This window comes from Gymnogyps californianus, chromosome Z (genome assembly GCF_018139145.2).
Source record: "Gymnogyps californianus isolate 813 chromosome Z, ASM1813914v2, whole genome shotgun sequence".
NCBI lineage: Eukaryota > Metazoa > Chordata > Aves > Accipitriformes > Cathartidae > Gymnogyps > Gymnogyps californianus.
Window position 1 is genome coordinate 82,036,353 of NC_059500.1, and position 23,804 is coordinate 82,060,156.

The 23,804-nt window shown below is 42.1% G+C and overlaps 2 protein-coding genes across 4 annotated transcripts in view; both read right to left on the reverse strand.

The window, feature by feature from the left end:
• DYM (dymeclin) overlaps nt 1–14,141 on the reverse strand; it is a 221,218-nt gene extending 207,077 nt beyond the window's left edge. For both annotated transcript variants that reach the window (XM_050912965.1, XM_050912964.1), the window contains exons 1-2: nt 14,079–14,141; nt 1,256–1,433 (exon numbers count right to left, since the gene is read on the reverse strand). In XM_050912965.1, the coding sequence (XP_050768922.1) occupies nt 1,256–1,395 (140 nt within the window). In that variant the 5' untranslated portion in view covers nt 1,396–1,433; nt 14,079–14,141. The remainder of the gene's footprint in view (nt 1–1,255; nt 1,434–14,078) is intronic.
• A 6,120-nt stretch (nt 14,142–20,261) lies between these two features.
• On the reverse strand, nt 20,262–23,317 carry CZH18orf32 (chromosome Z C18orf32 homolog). 2 transcript variants are annotated; one of them, XM_050912716.1, is made up of 4 exons: nt 23,000–23,317; nt 22,589–22,694; nt 21,113–21,365; nt 20,262–20,458 (listed from the first exon to the last, which is right to left on the reverse strand). In XM_050912716.1, exons 3-4 carry the CDS (start codon nt 21,338–21,340, stop codon nt 20,384–20,386), a joined length of 303 nt encoding a protein of 100 aa, XP_050768673.1. In that variant the 5' UTR covers nt 21,341–21,365; nt 22,589–22,694; nt 23,000–23,317; the 3' UTR covers nt 20,262–20,383. The 2 variants fall into 2 exon arrangements, with proteins under 2 accessions (XP_050768673.1, XP_050768674.1); XM_050912717.1 differs by lacking the exon at nt 22,589–22,694.
• Nucleotides 23,318–23,804: the final 487 nt, after the last annotated feature.

A 23,804-nucleotide genomic window follows, 5' to 3' on the forward strand; every position in this document is an offset into this window, starting at 1 on the left:
TTCAGAACCTACTGTGCACAAGACACAGCACAGAGGTAAGTCATGTAACATGTAAACTATACCTCACTAGAAATTGTATTCCATTCTTCATTCAGTCACTAATTTATAGTCAAGGTTTGAGAGCTCAGGGTAGTCATAAATCTGCACTCGTTTTTCACCTTCTGGAAAAAAAACCACCTTTGACTACCATTCATTTTGACAGGAGCTCTGTTCTAACAAAAACAAAAAAAATTGAAATATGACAATAAAATTGGCCAGAACAGCTCTCAAACACGTTTCCAATTTTAGCAGTAACACATTGTGGCCTATTTAAACCTGTTACACAAGTGTTTAGATGTAGTCTGTTACGACCCTTTACGAAAAAGCTAGATCCTTTGCAAGGAAATACTGCTAATAATACAGGGCGCAAATAAGACATTCACCTGACAGGAAAGTATCAGGTCACATTATAAACTGTAAAAACAGTTTAAGTACTACTTAAAGTATTAAGTAAAAAGTATTAAGTAATACCAGATCGTTCTTGTAACACTGATATTCAACACACAGGCCAATGAATTTAGCAATGGACTTGGGTTAACAGAAGTCACAAGGACTTACGTTCTGTATTTCTGGAGATGTGCTATGGATCCTCTCAAAAATATTAATTCTGTTTATATCTACACCACTTGCTACAGTGAAAAGACATGCAAAACTTGAATTCTAGATATTCAGAAAATGTTTTTATGGAGACAACGTGCCAAGCTTCTTTTTAAAATGTAAAAGAAGAGGGGAAAAAAAGCCATACAGACTAAGTAACTCAACTGCTAACCTACAGTTAAGTCAGGGAAGATGTATAATTCACTGTAAGTTGAGAGGAAACATCATGTGTTGGAGTCTTCAGCAACTCCGGAGACACCAGAGGTTTTCTTAAAGGAAAAAAAAAAAGGCACCCCAGAACAACCACCAAAAAAAACCAACCAAAGAAAAAATGAAAAGCTCCTCCCCAACACTACAGACCCTACTTCTGATCTTTCCCAGCTATCAGGAGAATGAACAGCAATTACAACTATTATGAAGAAGAAAGGAACCCACAGGAATGGAAGAGGTGGTGGAAAAGAGCTTCCAAAATTAGAAACAACAGTCCATTTTACATAGGCATTTATTCCTCTGCTACCTAAAACAGGAAAAATTAAGATAACCACTCATTTGCTTTCAGACTTGTCACTTCTTATAAATATATTATCAAAGTTTAGTTCTTCAACAAGCACCCTCTTACCTGTTTGTTGGAGTGGTAAAGCTAAAAGACAGCAGCTGATTCCAGAACGGGTCATTCTCGGAGATGGGCTCTGCTCCTGATAATTTTTTTAAGTACTCGTTTTCTGGAAGCTCACTGATGCTGCTGCTATTTGCTCCCATCTTCTTTATTTGGCAAATCCCTTTCTAAATTTTCATTTCTTCAAGGAAAGGGAAAAAAAAAAAAAAAAAAAAAGAGAGAAACATTTAAAGTCTTTTGTACAAATAAGGAATATACAGACCTTAAACTAGCTATCAGTAAAGCTTTAGTTCACTACCTTGAACAATTACTGAAATGTAGAAAATGGGTGCATAGGAAGACATTAAAAAGGTTTTCTTTCAACAAACTTAGGACAATAACATCTTCATCCAAGGAAGTTAAAAGTTACTGTGCTATATACTTCAGTTATCGTCTCACTTGGATTTTCATAAATTACACTCGGCGAGAACACAGGGTCACAGTTGTATCAATATCAAGGCTGCTACCAGTGGTGAAAACTGCAAGGAATTCACAATTTAAAAAGGGGTGTCAAGTTGACAAGCTATTAAAAATATATTTTCCAACTGAATATGCACAGATAGAAAATGACTCCTACTGTCAAGAAAGGGAGTCTATCACGCAGCAAATTCCTGCGTGCCATCAATGATCTACACCTTGAAAGCCCCCACCTTGCCAGAGTAAGCATAGCTGTTATGCTGCGCAGTTATCCTGAATCAAGTGAGGAGAAAGGTACTACTGACCATACAGGAACCTCCTGATCTTTGTAAAATAATGTGGCTGGTTCTAGCCAACTACTTCAATGGAGGAAAAGCTAAAAAAATTGAACACATCAAAAACACAACTGCTTTTTGAAGCAACACCGCAGAAGTCGTTAGAGATGCACTCCAAAACCTCTTTTCATTACTAGCGGTGTTGTACTTGACCTGTGCGAAGAATGAGAAGATTTCAATTCTCCACGCTGCTTGTCAGCGCTTCTCACCTTTATAAACAACTTAATTAAAGGAAAAGCCACCATGACGCTATTAACTATGTGCCAGGGATGCTCCTAAGCATCTTACATCTTTCCAGGACATCAGCTTCAATAACCTTCCATCTTTTGAGAAGAAATAACTGTGACTAATAGCTTTAAAAGTTTATATTTAAAAAAAAGCACCCCCATCAAGATAAAAGCACTGTGCAATGTATCACTGTGTAACCTAAATACTCCTGAGCTGGCATAAGACATAAGAACAGGGACAGCTATATTAGAAGATGTAAGCTACTGCCCAGCAGCAACTCTTCCCTTGGTCTCAACAAAGATATAGGATCTGTTTCAAGAATGACTCCAGTACTGATTCTCTTCGACTCATCATCTTTGCAGAAGCAGTTACTTCCAGAAGAGACCATTCTAGAGGCAGTTAGTATTAATAAAGAACTGTACAAACCAAGGAAAACTTACTAAAAAGAAACGAAGAGATGCAACAAAAAGCTGCAACGTTTGCAGCCATCATGGAGGCTATCTGAAGAACTTATATTCGAGATTTAGAGTGCATGCACAGTACTCAAATATTTCAGAAACAACAAAACGCCAGCACAGACGGAGAGTAGAATATAGGATACTATTAAGTAATACAGAGGTCTTTAAAAGCTGAGATCCTACAAAAATGAGAAAAACGTTTATTATTTTCTGAATTTTGTTTGTAGGGGACACTATAGGCTGGCAAAATACCACTCCACACTCCTTGCCTCCATTCTAGTACTCTATCCTCCACCATCACTATTAGCTGCTCTAGAAGACAGAATACAGCGAGATGAAACTTCACACTTACTCAATATATCTGCTCTTTTAACAACTGCATCACTGTAGCTCTGCCATCGTGCACCCAGGGAGCTCTACTTTTATGAGGCAGTTTTGTTTCTACCACCTCCCTTTATATCTGACCAAAGGGGAGAGAGACACAATAACCCTATAACCTCATGTGCCTCATTTAGCAACAAGCTCTGAAGACACTGTCTATAGCATTTTGCAGAAGCCATTTTTGTCATGGGGACTACCTGCAGGAAGAGAAATTTAAAAGTGGCCTAGGAGTGAAAATGGAAATTTGCGCCAGGGAATTCTGTGGAGAAGCATTAAAGGATTAGAAAATGTAATTAGTTTAAGAGGATTTCCAGAACTTTGGTTGAATATTTACTGACAGAACAGAATGAATGCATCTTACTTGAATACAAACCTTGCCGCTTCAAAGAAAAAAGCCCAAGACTCAGTGTACGCTACCTTTGAAATAAAGCCAATGAATCCTAAAGCTACAGAATAAAGTAGAAGAGAAACCAGTTTGCATAATATATGAGAATACTGGATCATCACTTCGAAGTAGAAGAATCAAGGTTCAGCTTGTACATGGACACATCCACTCTGCAGCCGCTGGTTTGCACATGCCCAACTACTGCAAAAGCCAACAACAACGCTCTTGGCCCTGGACCCATATTTTGGCTTAAGTCCCTTCCCTGCACCTTTAAATGACTTAAAGGTCATACATTTAAATCTTTATTTCTTGGAGTACAGACAGTTCAAGTCCGTGTCTGCTTCAAGTTCCAGTCCTCTGCTCATGCTTTCCAGCTCACGTAAGGAGCAGCTCACTTGCTCCAAGATGAACACCCAAGGGAGAAGATAAACAAGAGGTAGCTGGAGCCCTGCCTTCCAATTCCTCCACCTTAACCTATAACTCTTGAGTTTCCCGTGTCAGCGCTCTGACCGTGCCCTAAATCCTTAGCCCATCCTCCTAAAGCGACTAACTCCACTTTATTCTCTATTTCACAAGCTATTCTCACAGCTTGCTGCAGCCCCAAAGCCCCCCAATTTAACCCATTTCCCCTGCAATATGAGAGCGATGGGAACAGGTTGCAAGCTAGTTCTTGAAAAGAGTCTGCGTACTTTCCAGATTTCCTGCAGTATCCCAGCAGATTAAATTCCATTAAAACAAATCCTCCAAAATAAACAGTGCTTTAAAAGCAAGTTTTAGCAAAATATTTATTGTCTATTTTCAGAGTCATTGTCAAACTCGCATAGCCCAAGAACATGCCTACTTCTGTGGCCAAAGCCATACTCTCGAGCAACACAGCAAGTTGCTGGCTAGAATCCTTTGTGAGCTCTCCCTGTGCTGTAGCACCTGGCTGGTTCCTTCCAAACTGCAGAGAACATTTTTTTATTCCACAGTGCTTCCTCAAAGTGACAGAAAAATAAGGCACTAGCTGATTTTTTTTTCCCCCCTTTAAATGAAATAAACATCAAGCCATTGAGATCTGTCAAAAGAATCCAACTGCTAGCTCGAGCTCTAAATACTTGTAGACCTAGTTAGTAGGTATGTGGACTTTGCGAGCTATGCCTTCTACTAATTTGTGAGTCAACAAATCTTAGAGGATCTCAGCAAGTTCTACTGATACTTATTGTAGATGACCATACTTAGAAACAACATACAATGGGTGTAACAAAGCTAACTCCTTCAGGAGCTTATGTTATCTCAAAACTTGCTGAAGCGCTCTGCGATGACTTTATGATACAGCCTGAGCACCTTCAGCTCCTAAACCTAAACAGCCATAGGCCCAGCTTTAAATAAGTAAGACATTTCTGAGGAACTCCAGCCATCAGGTGACAGAGGAAACAAGTCTTTCCTTCGGCACTCATGAATATCCTACAGGACAAATGTCTAAAAATAATTAAAAAATTTTAAAAATAACCAACATTTAATTTCCTGGCATTTTAACAACAGTAACAGATTAACCCCAATGCTTTAACTTAGATGGTTACATGCTATCCGTGATCTCCAACACATTTCCAAGACAGATGCTATTAAATAATACTAAATTAAATTCCAGTCACCACCTTAAATAATTTTCAAACATGCCATTAAATAGCAGATGCATTTCTTTTAGAAACAGCTGCCTTTAGCTGAAAAGATCACTCATATAAAACATGTAACCACTTAAATTTGCAAATTGGTTTTGATTAAGAGGCACTACTGCTGTAGACAGTAGAGGTTCAAGTCTTTAGACGACATAAAAGGTTGGTCAGTATTTGGAAGACAATTAACACAGTATTTTTTTAAATAGTATCTAATCCTCACTTATCCATGATTTTCCCTAAACCTGACTTTCATAACAGCCCCCGCTGCACAGAAAGGCTGCTCCAGGGGATCCCAACATCACTGCTGAACACAAGGTTAAACAGATTCTGCTTTCTCACATGCGGAAGTAGGATAGCCGCAAGAAACACCAAATAATAGCAACTCCCCTTTCACTCCAGAAAAGTCAGTCCTAACCCCAGCAGTAAATTACCAATGAAATCTAAAAATTTTTTTCTTGAAATACACGCAATAAATGCATGGTTCATAAAAAAAAAGTTCAGTCTTCTCTTGAAAAGCAATTAATCTTATTATTTGCTCAAAAAAACCACAGACACAATTTATTAGCAAGTCATTTAGTTTAATACGGTATTATTACCTCTGCCAACAACAACTCACTCTTTCTAAATAAGCTGGGAACACCCCCAAAGAATCATAGCCTGGTCTACAATTGTCATGCTCTATTAAACCCAACATCTGTTTTGTCCCAGAACTTGGCTCCACGATGCAGAAGCAGACACTTCAGAGCAAACACAAGGGAGTTTGTTTTGCACATCAGGACTCATTCCAATCTCAAATAGCTAGGGGTAGATATAAATCCCAAGTCTACTGTCCCTTCTAAAAGATTTTAATATTAATTATTAACAATGTTTACAAGAATATCATTTTTTCCTCTTCAAGTTAAAAGCAATTCAGCAATACATACATGCTGTGTCTGAGCTCGTAAGTATAACTCAAGGTACAGTATGTGTACTGTTGAACTTGGAAAAAAACTTGTCACACTCTCTAAGCCTTCTATTTAAATAATTTTAGACAAGTAATTATAGTTCCATTAAGTATTAAATCTCCTACTGGTCTCACAACTTAATTGCCAACGCTGACATTTTGCTAATCTGTCCAGTATAGCCAGCTCTCCCTTCCAAAACTATCCTTGCCACGATTGTCTGGCTAAGTCTGCAGACAACCTGAATAATATAGATGATATATACCTTTTTTTTTTTCAAATGAGTACTTTAAAGTGTAAGAATTTGAGACGGTCATGCAGATGATTTTACCATGCCATCTGAGATCTGGTCTCTAGGTTGGGTCTTTAATACAATCATATGAAAATAAATTAAGAAGGGATGCTATTATACATTTGAAAACCTAACAAAATTTCATTTGTGTATATAACAGCACTTTGGTTACCTTTACAGTTTGCTGCTTTATGAACTAAAACAAACGGACATTGTTTCCCTTTCAAGCAAAGCAGCCAATATCACTGTAAAGACGAGAACATATGAGATGTAATGCTGCTTACACAAGTATTAGCAAAGCTGCTGCACTGAGGTTTTTGGCTGATTCCTATTTGCATTCAAGAACTGTATGTTTCAGACCGTCTTTCCCCTGTGAGACATTAAAACATCCCACAAAATCCTAACATAAAACTTCCCGCACAGTTATGAGACTACTGCAATATATATGTAATTCTCCATGCAACAGAAGACACAGAAGATATATTAACAGGAGGTATTGTTCAGCTCCAATATTGGAATTTTACTGTCCACACAATATATTTGAGTTCTGTCTACTCATTCATATTACAGTAATATTTATACCTAAGGATCAAATGCTTTGTGGACCAAGTATCATACACAACACATACTTACACAACTTACGAACAGGTATCGCATCCACAGATAAAGAACAGTCTAAAAAAACCCGAAGTTACACCTTGTAGATGTATTTTCATGTGCAGGATCAGAGTTAGTGGTCTAAAGCACGCCAAAGTTAGCGGTCTAAAGCAGCTGCACAGCCCTCAAGTTTGTTCATGGGAAATATTTGTTTAATGTGTTTCATCCTGCTTTATTAGAGCAGGGAAAGCTGCAGTAAACCAGAAGCCCTGCTTCTTTTGCCATCCTTATTAAGATCCTCAACTTTCTGCTCCCAGCAAACCAGCTTTTGCAACTCACTAGCCTACTTTTGTCACAGTCTCAATGCTCTGTCCTAGCTTATTCCCAAATACGAGATTTTATTCCTATTAAAATATTCCTGTTTTCCATGCAACACACAAAATATCTCAAAACATCTCTAGGCACACTGAAAGGGAGGTAGTCAAACCAAAGATGGGAGATCAAATAGGTCCCAGATGATCTGAGCAAGCGCTTGCATGTACTGGTTTAATCCTTGCTCCTCTGCACCTCGGCTTTGCTACGCCTGTACCACGTTTCATCACATCCCAAAGACTGCAAAATCTTCATGACGTAAGAGATGTTATTTCTGTCCATCAGTAAACAACCATGCAGCACTTTGGGACACAAAAGAAATGTTCCAAATAAAAACATATGCCTAAAGAAACAACGTCACCTGGTCCCCCACTGTACCTAAAAATCAGAATCTTTGTACTGACTAACTTTAATTGCTGCTAGAAACACCTATGGTGTCTATACAGAACAGTTTTCCAACAGGAAAGTGAATTGGGTACCACACATACCCAAAGGTACCAGAAAAGGACTAACAGATCTTAACTGTAGAAATGAACACTGATGCTGTAAAAATCAAAAAGCTTTGATTTCAGCAGCTAAACTACGGTTTCTTTTATCTACATACCCTCTAGTTGCTTTCTGCCCACTTCCAGAAAAGAAGCCAACAAACATTAAGTAGACCTTGTCATTCAAATCACAGTTAAGTTAGCTTTCCGAAGCATGCACTTATATATCTGAAAAGCAAAGTGGCAAAGCTCCCTTAATAAGGACGGCTTTGCAGCTTTCCTGGCATATTAAGTGTTTATTCAACTGCACTGCTTGGGGAATTGTTTGGGGGAAGTGTTGGTGCTGTTAGTGAGGCTGGGAAAAAAAAACCAAAAACAAAAAAACCAAGAAATGTGATCTGATCTTTCTTCAAAGATAAAAAGCAGTTATACAAATATTTCACTCATACCAAGAGATCATTCATTAGACTTCACATATACTCCAAAGTGAGGTACAAAAGCGTAAGAATTTTGGTTTTACCAATTAAATTGGTAAAAGTTTGCTAAACAAAACTAACGATGCAGAAATATACAGCAATGAGAATTCATGCCTATAAAAGGGATCTTTAGGAAAAAAAAATCTTTACAACCCTCAGAATTTAGGAATTTTTGCCATTTTTAATCAGAGAAAAGCACTGAAATAACCTTTGTTTTTAAAGCATGTTAACGAGTCAAAATATTTCAGCTATAACTTCATGCCTGGCAATCATCAAATGCAATCAAACTACGACTAAGAATTCACCTCCTCTTATACACCAGTCACTTACAACCAAGCGGCAGGGGAGATTTCAAAACGAAATAAATGCATCCTTCACAACTACAAATTAAAACATCTCCTACTGTTTGTAAGTTAATGAGTTACGCAGAAAAGACTGTTTCTGCTCATTTTACTTTTCGCTGTACTGATTTGTAATTTTCCTCCCCTTTTCTACTGCATATTTGGCGACCACTCCTTTCTCCAATTCCCTTTACCCACGCCTCTTACTTTTCCACGCTGAAAGCGTTCAGACACATACAAACACAAAAAAAAAACCACCAAAAAAAAGGTTTTGTGCAAAGTAGGGGGAGACAGGCAAGCTGGTTTTGTGAAAGATACAACATAGGAGCTCTTTCAGAGAACCTGGTTGACCATAAAGGGATCTATCTTTGCAACACGGGGGCAAATACCATCTTTCATAGCTTTCTAGATATTCGTCAAATTCTCTCTCTCTCCTCTACCCACTATTTTTCAGACTCTACCAAGTTTGATGGCTACCGTCTAGGGTCATGAAAGTCTCTGCTATATCTACAGTCCTTTAATATATTTTTGCAGCAGCACAGCACACTAACCATTCACCAGGTACCAAAGTATGTTTCCTTAAAGCTCAATACCTTAGGAGAGACGTACTTCTGGACAGCAGTAAGTAATGCAACGTAACTATGAAGTGGTCCACACAACGCTTAAGTACAAGAAAAATAAAGAAAACCCCATCTTAAGGTCTTTAGGTAGCTCTCAACATAAATTATCTGACTTGTCCACTGTTTACTCTGCTGGATGAACAAACAGAGCATCTTTTTTGGTCCTCCTGGCCAGTAACTTGTTCTAGTAGCAAGAGCCTGAACAAAGCAGCACTGCAGTGACATTAGTACGGTCCTTATGGGTTCCACTGAAGCCTAAAGAGTCTTGCATGTAGCAGAAGTGATTAATCTCGATAGATTTACTGCAGGCAAAGAAGGCCCCTCCTAGGGAAGGCAAACAGCAGCTGAAAAAACTAGTGACGATACTGTGTTTTCTGCTCCAGTTCCTTTTCCACAGGCATTTTGCGTGGGAGTCAGTCGTCAATAAAAGCCGAATTCTGAAGAGCACAATCTGCTTACTTCGCGTCCCACCTACGGGACAGTTGTTCCGCTCACAACTGAAGAAGGGATTTTTCAAGACCTTCTTGGTTAGGCAGCCTATTTCAAGCAGAAGAAATCGGATGTGAGTGAGCCCAGACATTGTCGTCCTTGACCAAACTGCTCAACAAGAGATGCTATAAATCACCTTTGTCTTTGCCAGTTCACCCTACGGTAATCCCACAGTTTGCTGACTTTCAATAAAGTGTTCTGAAAAGGAGGTGAGAGAAAAATGAAAACCTAAATTCTATAAATGAGACTGAGACATACAGCTTATGTATTTTCTCAGCGTCATCTCAGGAGCCTCACACACGTTTTCTTTCATTCTTTATAACAACATATAATCACTAACCAACAGGTTACTGTTGTGGTGATCAAATCTACTAATTTTGATCACTAAGGAGATGCCTGTTTACTAAGCTCAAAATAGGTTATTTCGGATGAACCACTAGTCGCCTTCAGCAGTCACGTTCACAGCCTTGTCCTGAACTGGAACTACTGACTCATAGGGGGGAAAAAAACAACAAACCTTGCTCAAACTGCCTTTCTCTAAAGTTAGACAAGACCCAAAAAAGCTTGACATAAAAATGCCATTCCTTCTTACTGTTCCAACCTTTTGTCTCAGAACAAAAACACCTGACACACAGTGCTCTAAAGAATAGGAAAATGTTACATTATGGCACTGGACACCAACAAGCAAATATATGCTTGTGTCAAATGATAATCTTGTTTTGAAGACCTAAACCCCAAAACTATCATATTTCCATCCACCATGTATCAGCCCTTACACCAGCACATACCCACGAAGTGGGGTAAGAAACTCCTTGAGATGACTAATTTATATTAAGCTTATTTGTCCTCTCTCCCCTCAGGCACAATGTTTTGTCAGAGGCAAGACAGCATTACCAAACCTCTTGAAGGAGCTTTTGCTGACGGGATTTGAGTCCCACAAACACCTTTCTGTTAAGAAGCTGATGTCACTTCAGAGAGCTTTCATTTCACTTTTACAGGTAAATAAACATTTATAGCATTTAAGTACTACTTTATCTAATTTACACACATGCCAGAAAACATGTCTCTAGTTCATTAATATAAAATTCCACAAGACCTCTTAGGGACTCCTTAATTTTGTCTATTTTTAATGCTGCTAGTTACACTCCCGCTCTAAAGCATGACACTTGTGGCCAAATCTCCCTGACGGTTCAAAAGCCTCTAAAATTTGTCATGAATTAACAAAATTTAAAGCTACGGAAACGATAAAGATCATTTTTCTGACCTCCTACATCATTCCAGTCATACCATTTTATTAAATAATTACTGCACCAAGCCTACCAATTTGAGAGTAGAATGACAGCATCAGTTTTAGAAATACATCCTATCATAGAGGGGAGGAGAGGTGGTGTGGGAGCAATTAAAAAAAATTACCTCTATCCTTACTCTGACATTCCTACGTCCCAAGTAAAAGTCAGAACTCAAACACAGCAAGCGTTCTCTGGAATACATGCAGGAATAATTTCTTTAATCTGATTAGCAAAACACCATTAGAAGGGAGGAAGGCTGGCTCAAGCACACTTTGTATTTCTGTGTAAAAGGCTCAACTTTTCTCCACCTGTTAAGTAACTACTACAGGTACAGAACATTTTTCAAAAGTTTCAGGAAGTGAAAATTCAAATACTAATTCTGCTCTTCGCAGTGGGCAGATATTTCTTTAAAGGTTTTGTTTGCCCTCACCAGTGAGATTCCTGCTGCGTGTAGGACAGCTGTACTGGAACTATAAAACGAGAAGAAGAAATTGAACTTTAAACAAGAATATCAATGGAATACGGAGCTTAAAAAAAAAAAAGAGTAATCAAGAATATGCATAACCCATACTGAGACCTGACTTTACAGCTTAAGAATATACTGCATATCAGTACCAGTATTACTGGTTTGACCATATCTTCTTCCAGTGGCCAAAAAGAGACTTTTATTACCACAAATACAGCAGTGGTTTTCAAAAGCACAATTTTACACAAACTACCTGACAATCTATGATGGATTATAGTGTTGGAAATTTTGTTCAATATGAAAGTGTTTTATGATTACTGATGCATTTGTCCCTCTTCTTTTTTTTTTTTAATACTCAGTATACCTACCTAAAAATCAATTTATAGTAATACATTCAGTTACTACCATAATTAAAATGGGCAGCTGGGTTGGATATGACACAAGTCATGCTAAACCTAGCACGATTTAATAATCTAAGTAGCTACTAGCTTGGTGTAATTATCTCTTTATGGAAGGGATGTTAAGATTATCGTTACACATATTTAAGACTTTCTCCCTATTTCACACTCAGGCATAAATAAAACTGGTCTAATGAAAGAAGAATTTGACTCCCTTTTAAGCTTCAGAAAGATGCTTAGATGTTCATTAAAAGGTCTGCAATTTTGTGAATATTGGTATATTTTGCTATACATCAAAGGTTATACAATTCTTTTGTCATCTGTACTCTTCCCACAATTGGGCATTACGCATATTTTTACAACAGAGCAATTTGTCTCTGCTTTAAATGTTTCCCACAGCTAGAAATCTATCTACAGCATAAAAAAAATGCATTTTGTACAGAAGGCCAAATCTGTTTTGTATGTACAGCTAATTTTATATTATACTACACATCATGATTTATATCGCCTATCTCCAGGGTCTACCGCAAATTAAGTTATACTTACTATAAGGTGCAATAGGCTTTCCACTCTAGAGAATACACTTTGAAGAAATATCGTTATCATCTTTATCCATCCACTTTGACAACAGTTCATCAGCCACCAAACAGGATTTCTTACTTTTAGTATCTTCTGTCAGTCATCAGCATGTTAAAAACATCCTGGGATCTTCCTATTCATCTGATAAAATCACTGGAAGCACCAGCGCCATCTAAGTTTAGTATTAATTTGCTATAAATACTTTTCTACTGAATTTATCACAACATATTAAGCATTAGAAGCTGTGCTAGTAAAACATCAGCACAGGACTGGAAGAGAAGTAGCTGATGGTTGCTTCAGCCAGGTGAGAGTGCTGAGCAGGGTCCAACATCCCCAGGGCTGTCCATGGGCTTCTCCTGATGCAGCAGCAACGTGAAAAGAGAAAACAGCCCAGGGAGAGGGCAGAATGAGGCCTGCCTGAGCTCCTGACAATCTAAGGAGCAACGACAATTTTTAAGTCACCCCAACCAGAGCAACTTCAACGGTTTTGACTTGGGAATTGACAAAATGGGGGATTACACAACCCAGCGGCCTGCATTAGGAAACCGGACCCAACCACCCAGGAGCTTCTTTCCATTCCCCTGCACTCAAAAAGTGCTCAATGCAGGAAATATTAACAGTCTACTTACTTCTACAAATACCCCAAATGATTATAACTGCAGCCCAGCATGTTATCCCTCGGTACACACAATGAAAGAAAACAGATTACAGCCTCACAGACTCACTACACTCAGCACAAAAGATTAAAAAAAAAAATACTAAACAAACAGTGTTTGGCATGAAAGCATACAAGACAAAACCTGATGTCAATTAAGGTAACATACAAATCCTCTTTTAAACCAAAATATTTCCCGCTCTTGCTAAATATTATCCTTCAGAAGTATGAAAACAAACTGGCAAGAGTGACCAGGAAGCAGAGTGAGACTGAGCAGACCCGTTATATTGCAAAAACAATCTGGAGCACTTTTTATAGTGGAGCACTATAAAAACCCTCCGGTTCACAAAAGCAGAATGGAAAATATGCCATTTTATAGTCTTTTCATTAATAATAAATGTCCCTAAGAGTACAGAACAAGAAATACAGGTATGAATCTCTCCTATTCTGGTTTTGACCGTGTACGAAGCGACAGCGGGCACAACTCCGCGCCCCAGGAGGGTCCCTGGGGACCCTGCCAGGGAGTACCCGGAGGGGCACCGCAGGCTCCCCTGCACCCCAGCCCGGCCGGGGACACAGCGGGTGCCGGCGGCCCGGGAGCGGACACCCGGCAGAGCCGGCAGCCCCGGGAACTCTCCGCAGCGACGGTGCTGAGAGTCACAGCACAAGCACAGCCCTCTGTCGCGATATGGGGCCGAGCAAGAGTGGGTGTCGGGACAAGGGGACAACCGGGACGTTTAGGGGCGGGCGGCGGCCCCCCTGCGCTCCCTCCCCTTTCGGAGCCAGCACTGAAGGGAGACGGGGCGCGACGGGGCAGAGCCGCTGGGGTCCACCCGCCACCGGCCCCGTTGCCCTCGCCCCTCGGCCTCCCCGCCAGCCCCCTGCGACGGGACGGGCCCGCAGGTACCGCCGAGGCCCCGCTTACCCCGTCAGCGGCGCCCGTCCGCTCAGCACCGCCGCGCCACAACGCTGTACGGCAAGAGGCGGCCGGTACCGCGGCCCCGGCACCCCGGTCCGCCGCCGTAGACGGCTCTCCGCCGGCCCCGGCAGCCTCGCCGCCGCCGCGGGGCCACCCGGCCCGCTCCCCTCAGCGCCCGCCGCGCTCACCCCCCCCCGCCGCCCCTCACGCCGGCTGCCCGCACCCCTCCGCGCGCCGCGGGGGCGCTGCCCAACGGCCCCCGCCCGGCGCAGGCGCGCACCCACCGCTGCCGCCCGCCTCCAGCCTTCCACGTCGCCAGCGCGTCCCCGCCGCGCATGCGCACAGGCCGGCGGAGGAGGGGGGGAAGATGAGGGGCGGTGCCGCGGGGCACGCCGGGAAGTGTAGTCCGGCGCGGGAAGGCCCAGCCGCCGCCGCTCCGGCTTCCCCGGGCCGGTCGTCATCCTCCGGGTGAGGCCTTCCTACGGCAAGAGGCTTCTCTCGATAACCCGCGGGGTGGTCAGGGGCATGGGCCGGCTGCCACGGCCTCCTCTCCTCTGCGGCCCGCTTTGTCAGTCAGCGGGACATGAGGTAACTCGAGAAAGCGGGACCGAGAGCCAGAGGGAGGGGGGATTTATCCCTCCCTGCCCTCACACTGCTTTTAGTCATTGCTTGTGCCTCTGGTAACCTCCATCTCTGAGGTGTTTTTTGTGCCATCGGTAGCTGGTTCTATAAGTACCCGATGGTTCCTTCAAAAGGGAAACCCTTCCCAAGCGTCTGACACTGTCCCGCACGACATCCTTCTCTCTACATTGGAGAGACATGGATTTGACAGATGGACTGCTCTGTGGATAAGGAATTGGCCGGATGGTCACGCTCAAAGGGTTGCAGTCAATGGCTGGATGTCGAAGTGGACGAGTGGCATTCCTCAGGTGTTGGTACTGGGACCGGCGCTGTTTAACACAGAATCACAGAATGGTTTGGGTTGGAAGGGACCTTAAAGATCATCTAGTTCCAGCCCCCCTGCCATGGGCAGTGACAACTTCCATAGATCAGGAACTTTGTTGGCGACATGGACAGTGGGATTGAGCGCACCCTCAGCAAGTTTGCCGACGACACCAAGCTGTGTGGCGCGGTCGACACGCTGGAGGGAAGGGATGCCATCCAGAGGGACCTCGACAGGCTTGAGAGGTGGACCCGTGTGAACATCATGATGTCCAACAAGGCCAAGTGCAAGGTCAGGGCACGGGAAAAACAGGAGGGCTTTTCTGTGCAGGTCAGTTATGTCCTGGGCTGCATCCAAAGAAGCGTGGCCAGCAGGCCGAGGGAGATGATTCTCCCCCTCTACTCCGCTCTCGTGAGACCCCACCTGGAGTACTGCGTCCAGCTCTGGGGCCCCCAACCTGTTGGAGCAGGTCCAGAGGAGGGCCACAAAAATGATCAGAGGGCTGAGGCACTTCTCCTGTGAGGAGAGGCTGAGAGAGTTGGGGTTGTTCAGCCTGGAGAAGAGAAGGCTCCGGGGAGACCTTATTGCGGCCTTTCAATACTTAAAGGGGGCTTAGAAGAAAGATGGGGACAGAGTTTTCTAGTAGGACCTGTGCGACAGGACAAGGGGTAATGGTTTTAAACTAAAAGAGGGGAGATTCAGACTAGACAGAAGGAAGAAATTCTTTATGATGAGGGTGGTGAGGCACTGGCACAGGTTGCCCAGAGAAGTTGTGGATGTCCCCCCCTGGAAGTGTTCAAGGCCAGGGTGGATGGGGCTTTGAGCAACCCAGTCTAGTTGAAGATGTTCCTACTCATTGCAGGGGAGTTGGAACTGGATGATCTTTAAGGTCCCTTCCAACACAAACCATTCTATGATTCTATGAATATAATTAGTCCTAGTATAATCCTGTTATGATGGTGCGTGACACTAAATACGCAGCCCAGCTCTTACACGTACCTGTAACTGGGCTGCACAAGCAAACAGCACGTATGCAAACAGCGTATGTGCAAAGGTGGGGTGTAACCACTTCATATACATTGCCTTGTAAAAGCAAATATCTTGGCTTAGGGTTTGGCCTCATGTTCATACCGTGTTTGATCAGACCACTACGGCAATAAAAATGGCGCACAGTCAACAGTTAGAGTGGCTATAAGAGAGGTAGGACTCTGCACAAAAAAGGAGTTGAAAAACAATCCTCATGCAACATACAAGTATTGCTACATCTATCTACATATAAATACATCTATTTACAACATTTCAAATAATTTATGTTTCAAATACAACGAAAGAAAGATACAGCACTATGATCTAAAAACATTTCTAAAGCAAGAGAATCACTGTGGCAAACATGGTCTTCTAGACCATTTCAACTAAACTACTGCAGTCAGGTTCATTGAAAAGCAAAAATAATGACAGTCTGCAAAACCCAAAATATTATTTGGTTCAGCAAGCATGTTCTAATGATCAGAAAACTGCACAAGGAAGATAATCCCTTCTTTCATGTCTTAGGCAGTTTAATGAAACAGAATTAGTTCTCATTGAAGGCAGATTTAGTTAATCTAAGCGTAAATTAAATTTCTCTTCATTTCCTTTACCTGCAGCCTCTCAAAGACTGTTCTTTCAGCAATAATGTTCTGCATTGTACAGAAATCAAGAGGGAATGACTCCAAGGATTGAACCTTAGCAGCATGCCCAACAGCTCCCAGAACGCTGGAGCGTGATTGCTACATTTGGGTAATAACAGCATATTGTATTACTGTCATTAGATCAGCTTTGTGGATAGAATTTAACTGTGTTTTATGAACACATCCAAATAAAGATCATTTTACACAGAATTCATTGTCAGTTTAGACATCCTTAGAGGTTGATCATGTTCCATTTAACCTGCTAGAATTTCCTTTGCCTGCAGAATCAGGCCCATCAAAATAACTGGCAACATAAAACCTTCTCAACTTTTATTTAAGAATTTTCTGCATATACTCGCAGTTTTTTAAAGGTGTATTTCAATTAAGCTTATTTTAAGTCCTTGCCACCCAGCTACCTGTGCAAACCAACACATGGAAGGTACCATGTCACATTTGGACCTTCCCATAAAGAAAAAATACTTGGAATTAGTTGATTTGAATGTTATTTTTTCAAATATTGCTTCATTTCTTGATTCTTCCTCAATAGTATTTAAACAAAACCAAACAGCTTTAATGCTGAAGATCTTAGGACTAAATTTGCAGAAGTACTTTGGTCCCTAAAGATGCCTACTCTGCAATTTTCTGAAAGTCTTCAGTGTCAATGAAGCTGCTACCTGCTCTCGGAAATTCTGATAGATGTCCACCCGCCATCATTAGGTGCCTAAGCCCTTTTGTAAATCTTGCTTTTAGGCAGTAACAAACACACGGAAATTTTCTCAGTTAGATTAAACTTACTTGATATATATTGTTCTCTCATGTGAGGATTTCCTTAATTTCTATCTACTTATTTTTCTCAAACAAGGCTTTGTGCACTTCTTTGCATCCCAGCAGATGATCTCCTGCACTCCTGCCCAGGCTCTGGCAGTTCCTTTGCTTTTACCTGTTTTTTGACTCATTTTTTGCTTAACTGTTCACAACACAATAAGATTACTGACCTATTCTTGGAAAATTTTGCAACACAAATCTGCCAGGACTTCCAGTGAAGTGCCTCATTCAGGAAAGCTTTGTGATGAAGCTTAGTCACATTAGTGTTTAACTGCAGCTAATAAAAGTACTGAAGCACCATTCCAGAAAGCACAAACGGTGTCATTTTACTTGCATTATCTGCCTATTTTGCTTTTTGCAGTCTTTTCAGTAGGCCTGGTGTTTAAATATCATGTTGGCACACAGCTAGAAGCCCAGTTCAGCCTGCAGTCTAATTTACTATAGTTTATTTTCCATGTTACTGTCTGATGCGCTTCCTTGGATAACAACATCCTAAATAACTCAAAGTAAGTAATTATGTACACTTTATAAATCGACTGCGTACATTTACATTTATGAATTAAAGGAGCCCAGGTACAGCTCTTGCTCTACTTTTTGTCCTGTTCACAGCTGTTAGAGGTGAATATATTACTCCAAAACTTTGGCCTGCTTATCAGATGCCCAAGATTTCCAAACCGTGGCTAAGGTTACCTGCCCTGGGACAGGAAGCGCAGCGGAAGGGACAATCTTTTCAGCAATGCTTACAATGTAAGAATACATATGTATGTTCAGCTGCACACCTGCAACGAGTCTTCATTGCTATAGCCATTTGAAAGACCCTGTGCATGACCTCAGTTCTAGAGTGACTTTCTCAGGCAGTTTACTCCTTTCTCATTGCAAGGTCATTTCAGACCCTTAGAAGTTCCTGGCTTTCAGATTGAGAGCGCGAACTTTGACAGTAGTGGTAGCAGAGGAATTTATTGTCTGGGGTGAGGTGGGGGTTGATTGCTTTAGAAAACCCAATCCACCACAGCAAAGATTACACCCACCTTTTACCAGCTGAAGTTTTGATGGATAGGGTACGGTTTGTTGCAACAACATGGGCAAAATATCCAAAGATACTGAGGACAAAAACGATCGGAAGCTAGTGTGGCCTCTTACCCTTGCTTCCCCTATCCAGTCCCTGTCTTTTCTACTACATGATCCACACAACTATATCTGGGAGAAGTTACAGGAGTGCTCAGTTAGTATTGTTATCTTTTATTGTATGAATTATACCATGCGTGCATGCTCAGAATAATAAAACCAGGTTTTAATATCACACAGGGTAGGTACTTCACCAGTCTAGGAGAAAGCTATATCCATGATACACGGATCAGATGGGGGATTACGTTCCAAGGATGATGCAAAGCTGATTAAACAGCAATACCAAATTCACTTCCTAATAGACTAGCTCATTAAGGGAGAGCAAACAGTATTAGGCAACGCCTTACAAGGAGTTTTCTGTGATTCAACTCATTACAGAAGTAACGGTTGTAGCAACAAGGGCCTGATATCCAGCTGTGAACATTGCAGATCGATTCACACAAGACCTGACAAAACCAGGTAGTGGCAGGAAACAATACACCTCACCAGAGGCATTTGGCGGGCATCAAGCAAGTCTTCGGAATAATCAATTATCTGGTAGGAGAAAAGACGGTTGCAAGAACAAGACTGGACCTCAGTGACGGTTCAAGGACTGCAGATATGAAAAGGCATGCCTTTTTAGGCATACCTTAGGTGGGACTTTTGTGAAAATGATAAATCCTAAAGAGCAATCCAAAAATCGCTGAAATGGTTTTGTTTTGAACCTTTTAAAGAGCGCTCTGGTTTGGCAGAGAGGACAAAGGAGGAATTATCACTTCTATTCCTTCCTAGGCTCAGGGACATCTAAAACGCTTCACAATTGCACTACCACGTTGGGATGCAAGTCACTACCAGAATGCTTCCTCCCTGGAGGAGGCAACGCTGGACTTGCTGAGTTCACTTTCTTTATCATGAAGTCAGTAGTTTGATGACCTTCCTTCTGCCTGGGGCCTGTCTACAGGTTTTCAAAGATTTTGTTACCACGTTAGATATTTATAGCTCAGAAGCAAACTTATTTTTAAATAAAATCCTGGTTTATTATAATTCAAATTCCACAAGCATGTTAAAGAGTTTTTAGTTGGATTTTTTTTTTTAAAGGCAGAACTGCACCATTTTAAACCACCGCAACAGAATACAAAGCAACAATTCTCTTGCATCATGCCCCTGCTGCTCCTCTTCAAGAAACAAAAGGCACAATGTTTCAAGGAAAATAATTAACGCAAGTATCAAATCAAGACTTTCTGCTTTTAGTAAGCTAAGTAAATTTTGCATATAGCATAACTCCTTTAGCTCATCCACAGATTTGACATAAAAAAATCTAAACTCTTCATAATTTAACCATGACACTTATGTTGCCACAATGCAATTCATAGCTCTTTAGCAAGGTCAAGAACAGCCATAGTTTTTAAGGTGAAAGCCTGAAGTATCGCACCAGCAGTTAGTGAAACTAAGATGCTAAGATAACATTTACCTTCCAAAGCTAGATTTATTCATACATTATTTAACCTAAACTTGAATCACACCAAATAGATCATAGATGAAAAGTAGTTCATCATTTCCAAGTGAGGAAAAGAAAGAACTTCAATTTTCAAACATTTTAAATTAAGAAATGTGCTAGCTGCCATTTTAGTGGCAAAAGAGACCCTCTCCTGTAAGCGGTAACGGTTTTTATTCAGCTAAAATGTGCAAAGAAAAAAAAAGTCTGAAAGTGAGAGAAATATCACCAGTTCATATTGGACACAAGGGAATAAAATCCTTATGAATGAATTCCTTTAATCCGTTTTCTTGTCAGAAACTTCTGTGGATCTCTTTGCGGCAATTCCATTTGCAACGCCATTGCTTTCAAACTGCAAATAAAAGACAGCATCATTAATGGGATGTCAAAAAAGGACTTCACACCCAGAACAGTAACAGTCGGTGATGAAAACGGCTTTTAGAAGCAACGCCAGTGAAGATCTATGAAGAAATCTGCAGCGAGAACCAAAGTGGTGGTGTCTCTTTAGATTTACACATAATTATTGCTTTGGGGGGGGAGGGGGGAAGTGAGGGCAGAGACAACATATACAAATCTTTGCATTTTGTTAGAAGAGATAAATAATAAATGCACAATTTACACACGCTAAACATTTTCCCCCATTATGAGTGGCAGAGCTGGCTGAAGAGTGGTGGGTTTTTTTTTTTTAATTCTGCTTCATGTATCTGGTGTGATGTACCAATTATTTGACTTCTTCCTTCTCTGCAAGAATAGCCAGTCGTTTAAAAAAAAAAAAAAATTAACTAAGCTGTTTCAGAAAACAGATGCAATTCCTGTCCTTCCAAGACCTACCAGAAGCTTGCTATTTCTAGCTGGCTCAGTACTGGTAACTCCCTTTCGTAAGAAAATAGCCACAAAAATATCTGTAAAAACACCCAACTATTTACTCTTTTGTGGTGCCCACCCTGAACTATTGCTGGGTGCTTTATCTGGCATTTCCCTGGTTAGCTAAAGGCATTAATCTTACTTTATAAATTCCAGATTCATCCTCCTGATCTCTTTTCGTGGCTGAAGGTGCCCGTGGATTCCCAGCGCTGCCTCTTTGACCTTGTTTTGTGGCTGTTGTTTCTTGCACAGCTTTCTTGGGCCATACACGCTTAATGAAAGGTGCGATGACGGGATAGATATACGGTTCAAGGAATTTCTTGTAGACCCAGAGGAGAACCGGAATGACTATACAAGGAATGCACACCATGGCTTCCTCTTGTTCTGTGACAAAGCTGGTGAGGGAAAAAAAAAACCCCAACAACTTAGGATGACAGTGTTTGTATGCCAGGAGCTAAGAAAACAGTCTTAAATAATGAATAAAGTTTGTAGTTGATATTCAAACATAAAAGATTCTTTAATTACAGATTAACTGTTAAAAGTTTCAAAAACGCTGTGTGTTCCAATGTTATGAAGTCCTCAACAACCAGGGAAACGTTTTTGACATTTTAACAAAAAAGGAGTAGAGTTTGCTATTAATTCATCAGTCCTATAGCTGCAACCTAGGAAAACAAATTCAGAAAATAAAAGTTTTTGCTTAAACCACACAAAAACAGTTTAAGCAGTGAGCTGCAGATATTAGCCCAGTTCTTACTATATTACAACAGAAGGTCCAAAAGGTTTGTTTTTCTCATTCCCTTTTTATTTAAGGTGAAATTAAGTGGCAGGACTCCGATCCATCTAATGGCTTCCTACAACTGAAGGGCAGGTCGGTGGGAGGCGGGGAAGAGAATCCCAGTCAGGATTTGAGAAGAGGAGCATATGGGTTACTTCCTTCCTCCTGCACAGGAGGAATCCCTTGATCCCACACCAATCCCATACAGTTGGCCAAACTATTAGAAAATTAATCCTTCCCTCTCTCCTAAAACCAGGAAGAAGCCTTCAAAAACGGCAGCCTGAAGTCTGCAATGAAATAAAGCAGAAAACCAAAGCACAGGGGCGGAAAGGTACAACTGGGAGAGGAAGCAGTTAAGCAGGATTAGAGCTGTCCCTTTCAGCGCTGATGCGCAATATGTTAGATATACACTCCGCTGCGAAGCTTTGCCCTTCACATTCCTCCTTTCTAGGCTGCTGACATCTGAATTCTTACATTAAGAAGCGAAACAAAAGCTTTCCAGGATGCAGAATGAAGAGGCAGATGTATACACTTTGTCTGGGATCAAAATTTCACTTTCTTTTTAAGCTATGCTAAAGATTTTTAGCCCCAGGGTGAGGGGCTAAAATAATGGCTATATAATGGGGGTTATAACTAACCTATTAAAGCCGTTCAAAAAGACAGTTCAGGTACTCTTTCTGCCAGAACTTCCCAGATACTAACTTTCCAGCCAGATGTTGTGGCTTCATCCGTTAGCTAAAGAACGTGGCTGGAGGGAACACCCCAGGCTGTCTTTCTGAGGCAACAGCAAGTGTCTCTGCAGCCACGTCGCGTCAAGATTCCAGAACGAAAAATAATTCATACCTCTGCCAGATACAAAGGCAAGCCACTGCAAGTACACCACCAGTCCTAATGTATTGAAATACCGCGCACGAGTTTCTTCTGTCATTTGGTGATGATGCTCTGTTGCCTGATGAGCAGGCAATTAATGTTTAGAGGAAAAAAAAAAAGAAAAAAGAAGAGTAAAAGGGCAAATGGTCAAATTTGAATAGCGAGCTTATTTCTTTGTGATACAAGGTTTTGTTTATCTCTGTAAGCCACCATACATTAGGGTCAGCAGAGAGAACATGCATGACGTTGCAAATTTAAGTACATTTGGTCTTTGTTTCCCATGTTTAACTCAGTCGTTAGTCAACTATTATGGAAACAGAAAAAAAAAAAAAAAAGCCTACACAGACACAAGGGCTTTCCCCTCCCGCCCCCATAAAGGCTGACCTAGTCTGGAAGGGCTAATTTATGCAACACGCTCCAGTTCTGCTTGCCTGTAGGACGACGTTCAGGCCGGAATATTCCCCAGAAGCCAGGCCGACCTTCCCGGTTTACGGTAAACGCCGAGCAGCGGCGGCGTTTCCCCCTCCCGCTGGTACTGAGGTACAGCCTGGAGCGCAAAGATTTTCCGAATCGGTAAAGTTCCACTCAAACACGCGTTGAAACCAAAGAGCTCCACACCTCAGCGTGAGCTGTTACGTTTCGGGATTCACCCCGTCCGCTCCCGGTTAACGGAGCCGCTCCGGCCGCAGAGAACAGCGGCAAACGGCGAGGCGAGGCCGGTCCCCGCGGACGCCTCCAGCCGGGCAGCCATGCCCGGGCTCCGGCCGGGATGGAGGACTAGCAAACCACGAAGGGACCCCTCGGGAGAGCAACCCCGGCCCCGCCGGAGGAGACGGAGCCCAGCCCGCCCCGCACTCACCTCAACCGGACCCACCGCCCTCACCGGCTGCCGCAGCCTCCACCGCCGCACCGGAAACAGCCCCCGCGTTTCCGGCTACCGCCCACCGCGGATTCGCCACCAATGGGAGAAGGCGGCGTACGCGTCACGTGCCCCACGCTCCGCCTGAGCTCACCCCCGCGGCCGGGAGCCGCTTTGAGGGCCCGGCCGTCCCCGGGCCGCGCTCCGCCGGGCACCGGTACCCCCCCGGCCCTGCCCCGGCCCCCGAGCTCTGCCCACAGCCGCCGCCAGCCGGCCACGGACGGACAGACGGGAAGGACGGACAGACCGAACTGCACCGGGGCTGGGGCA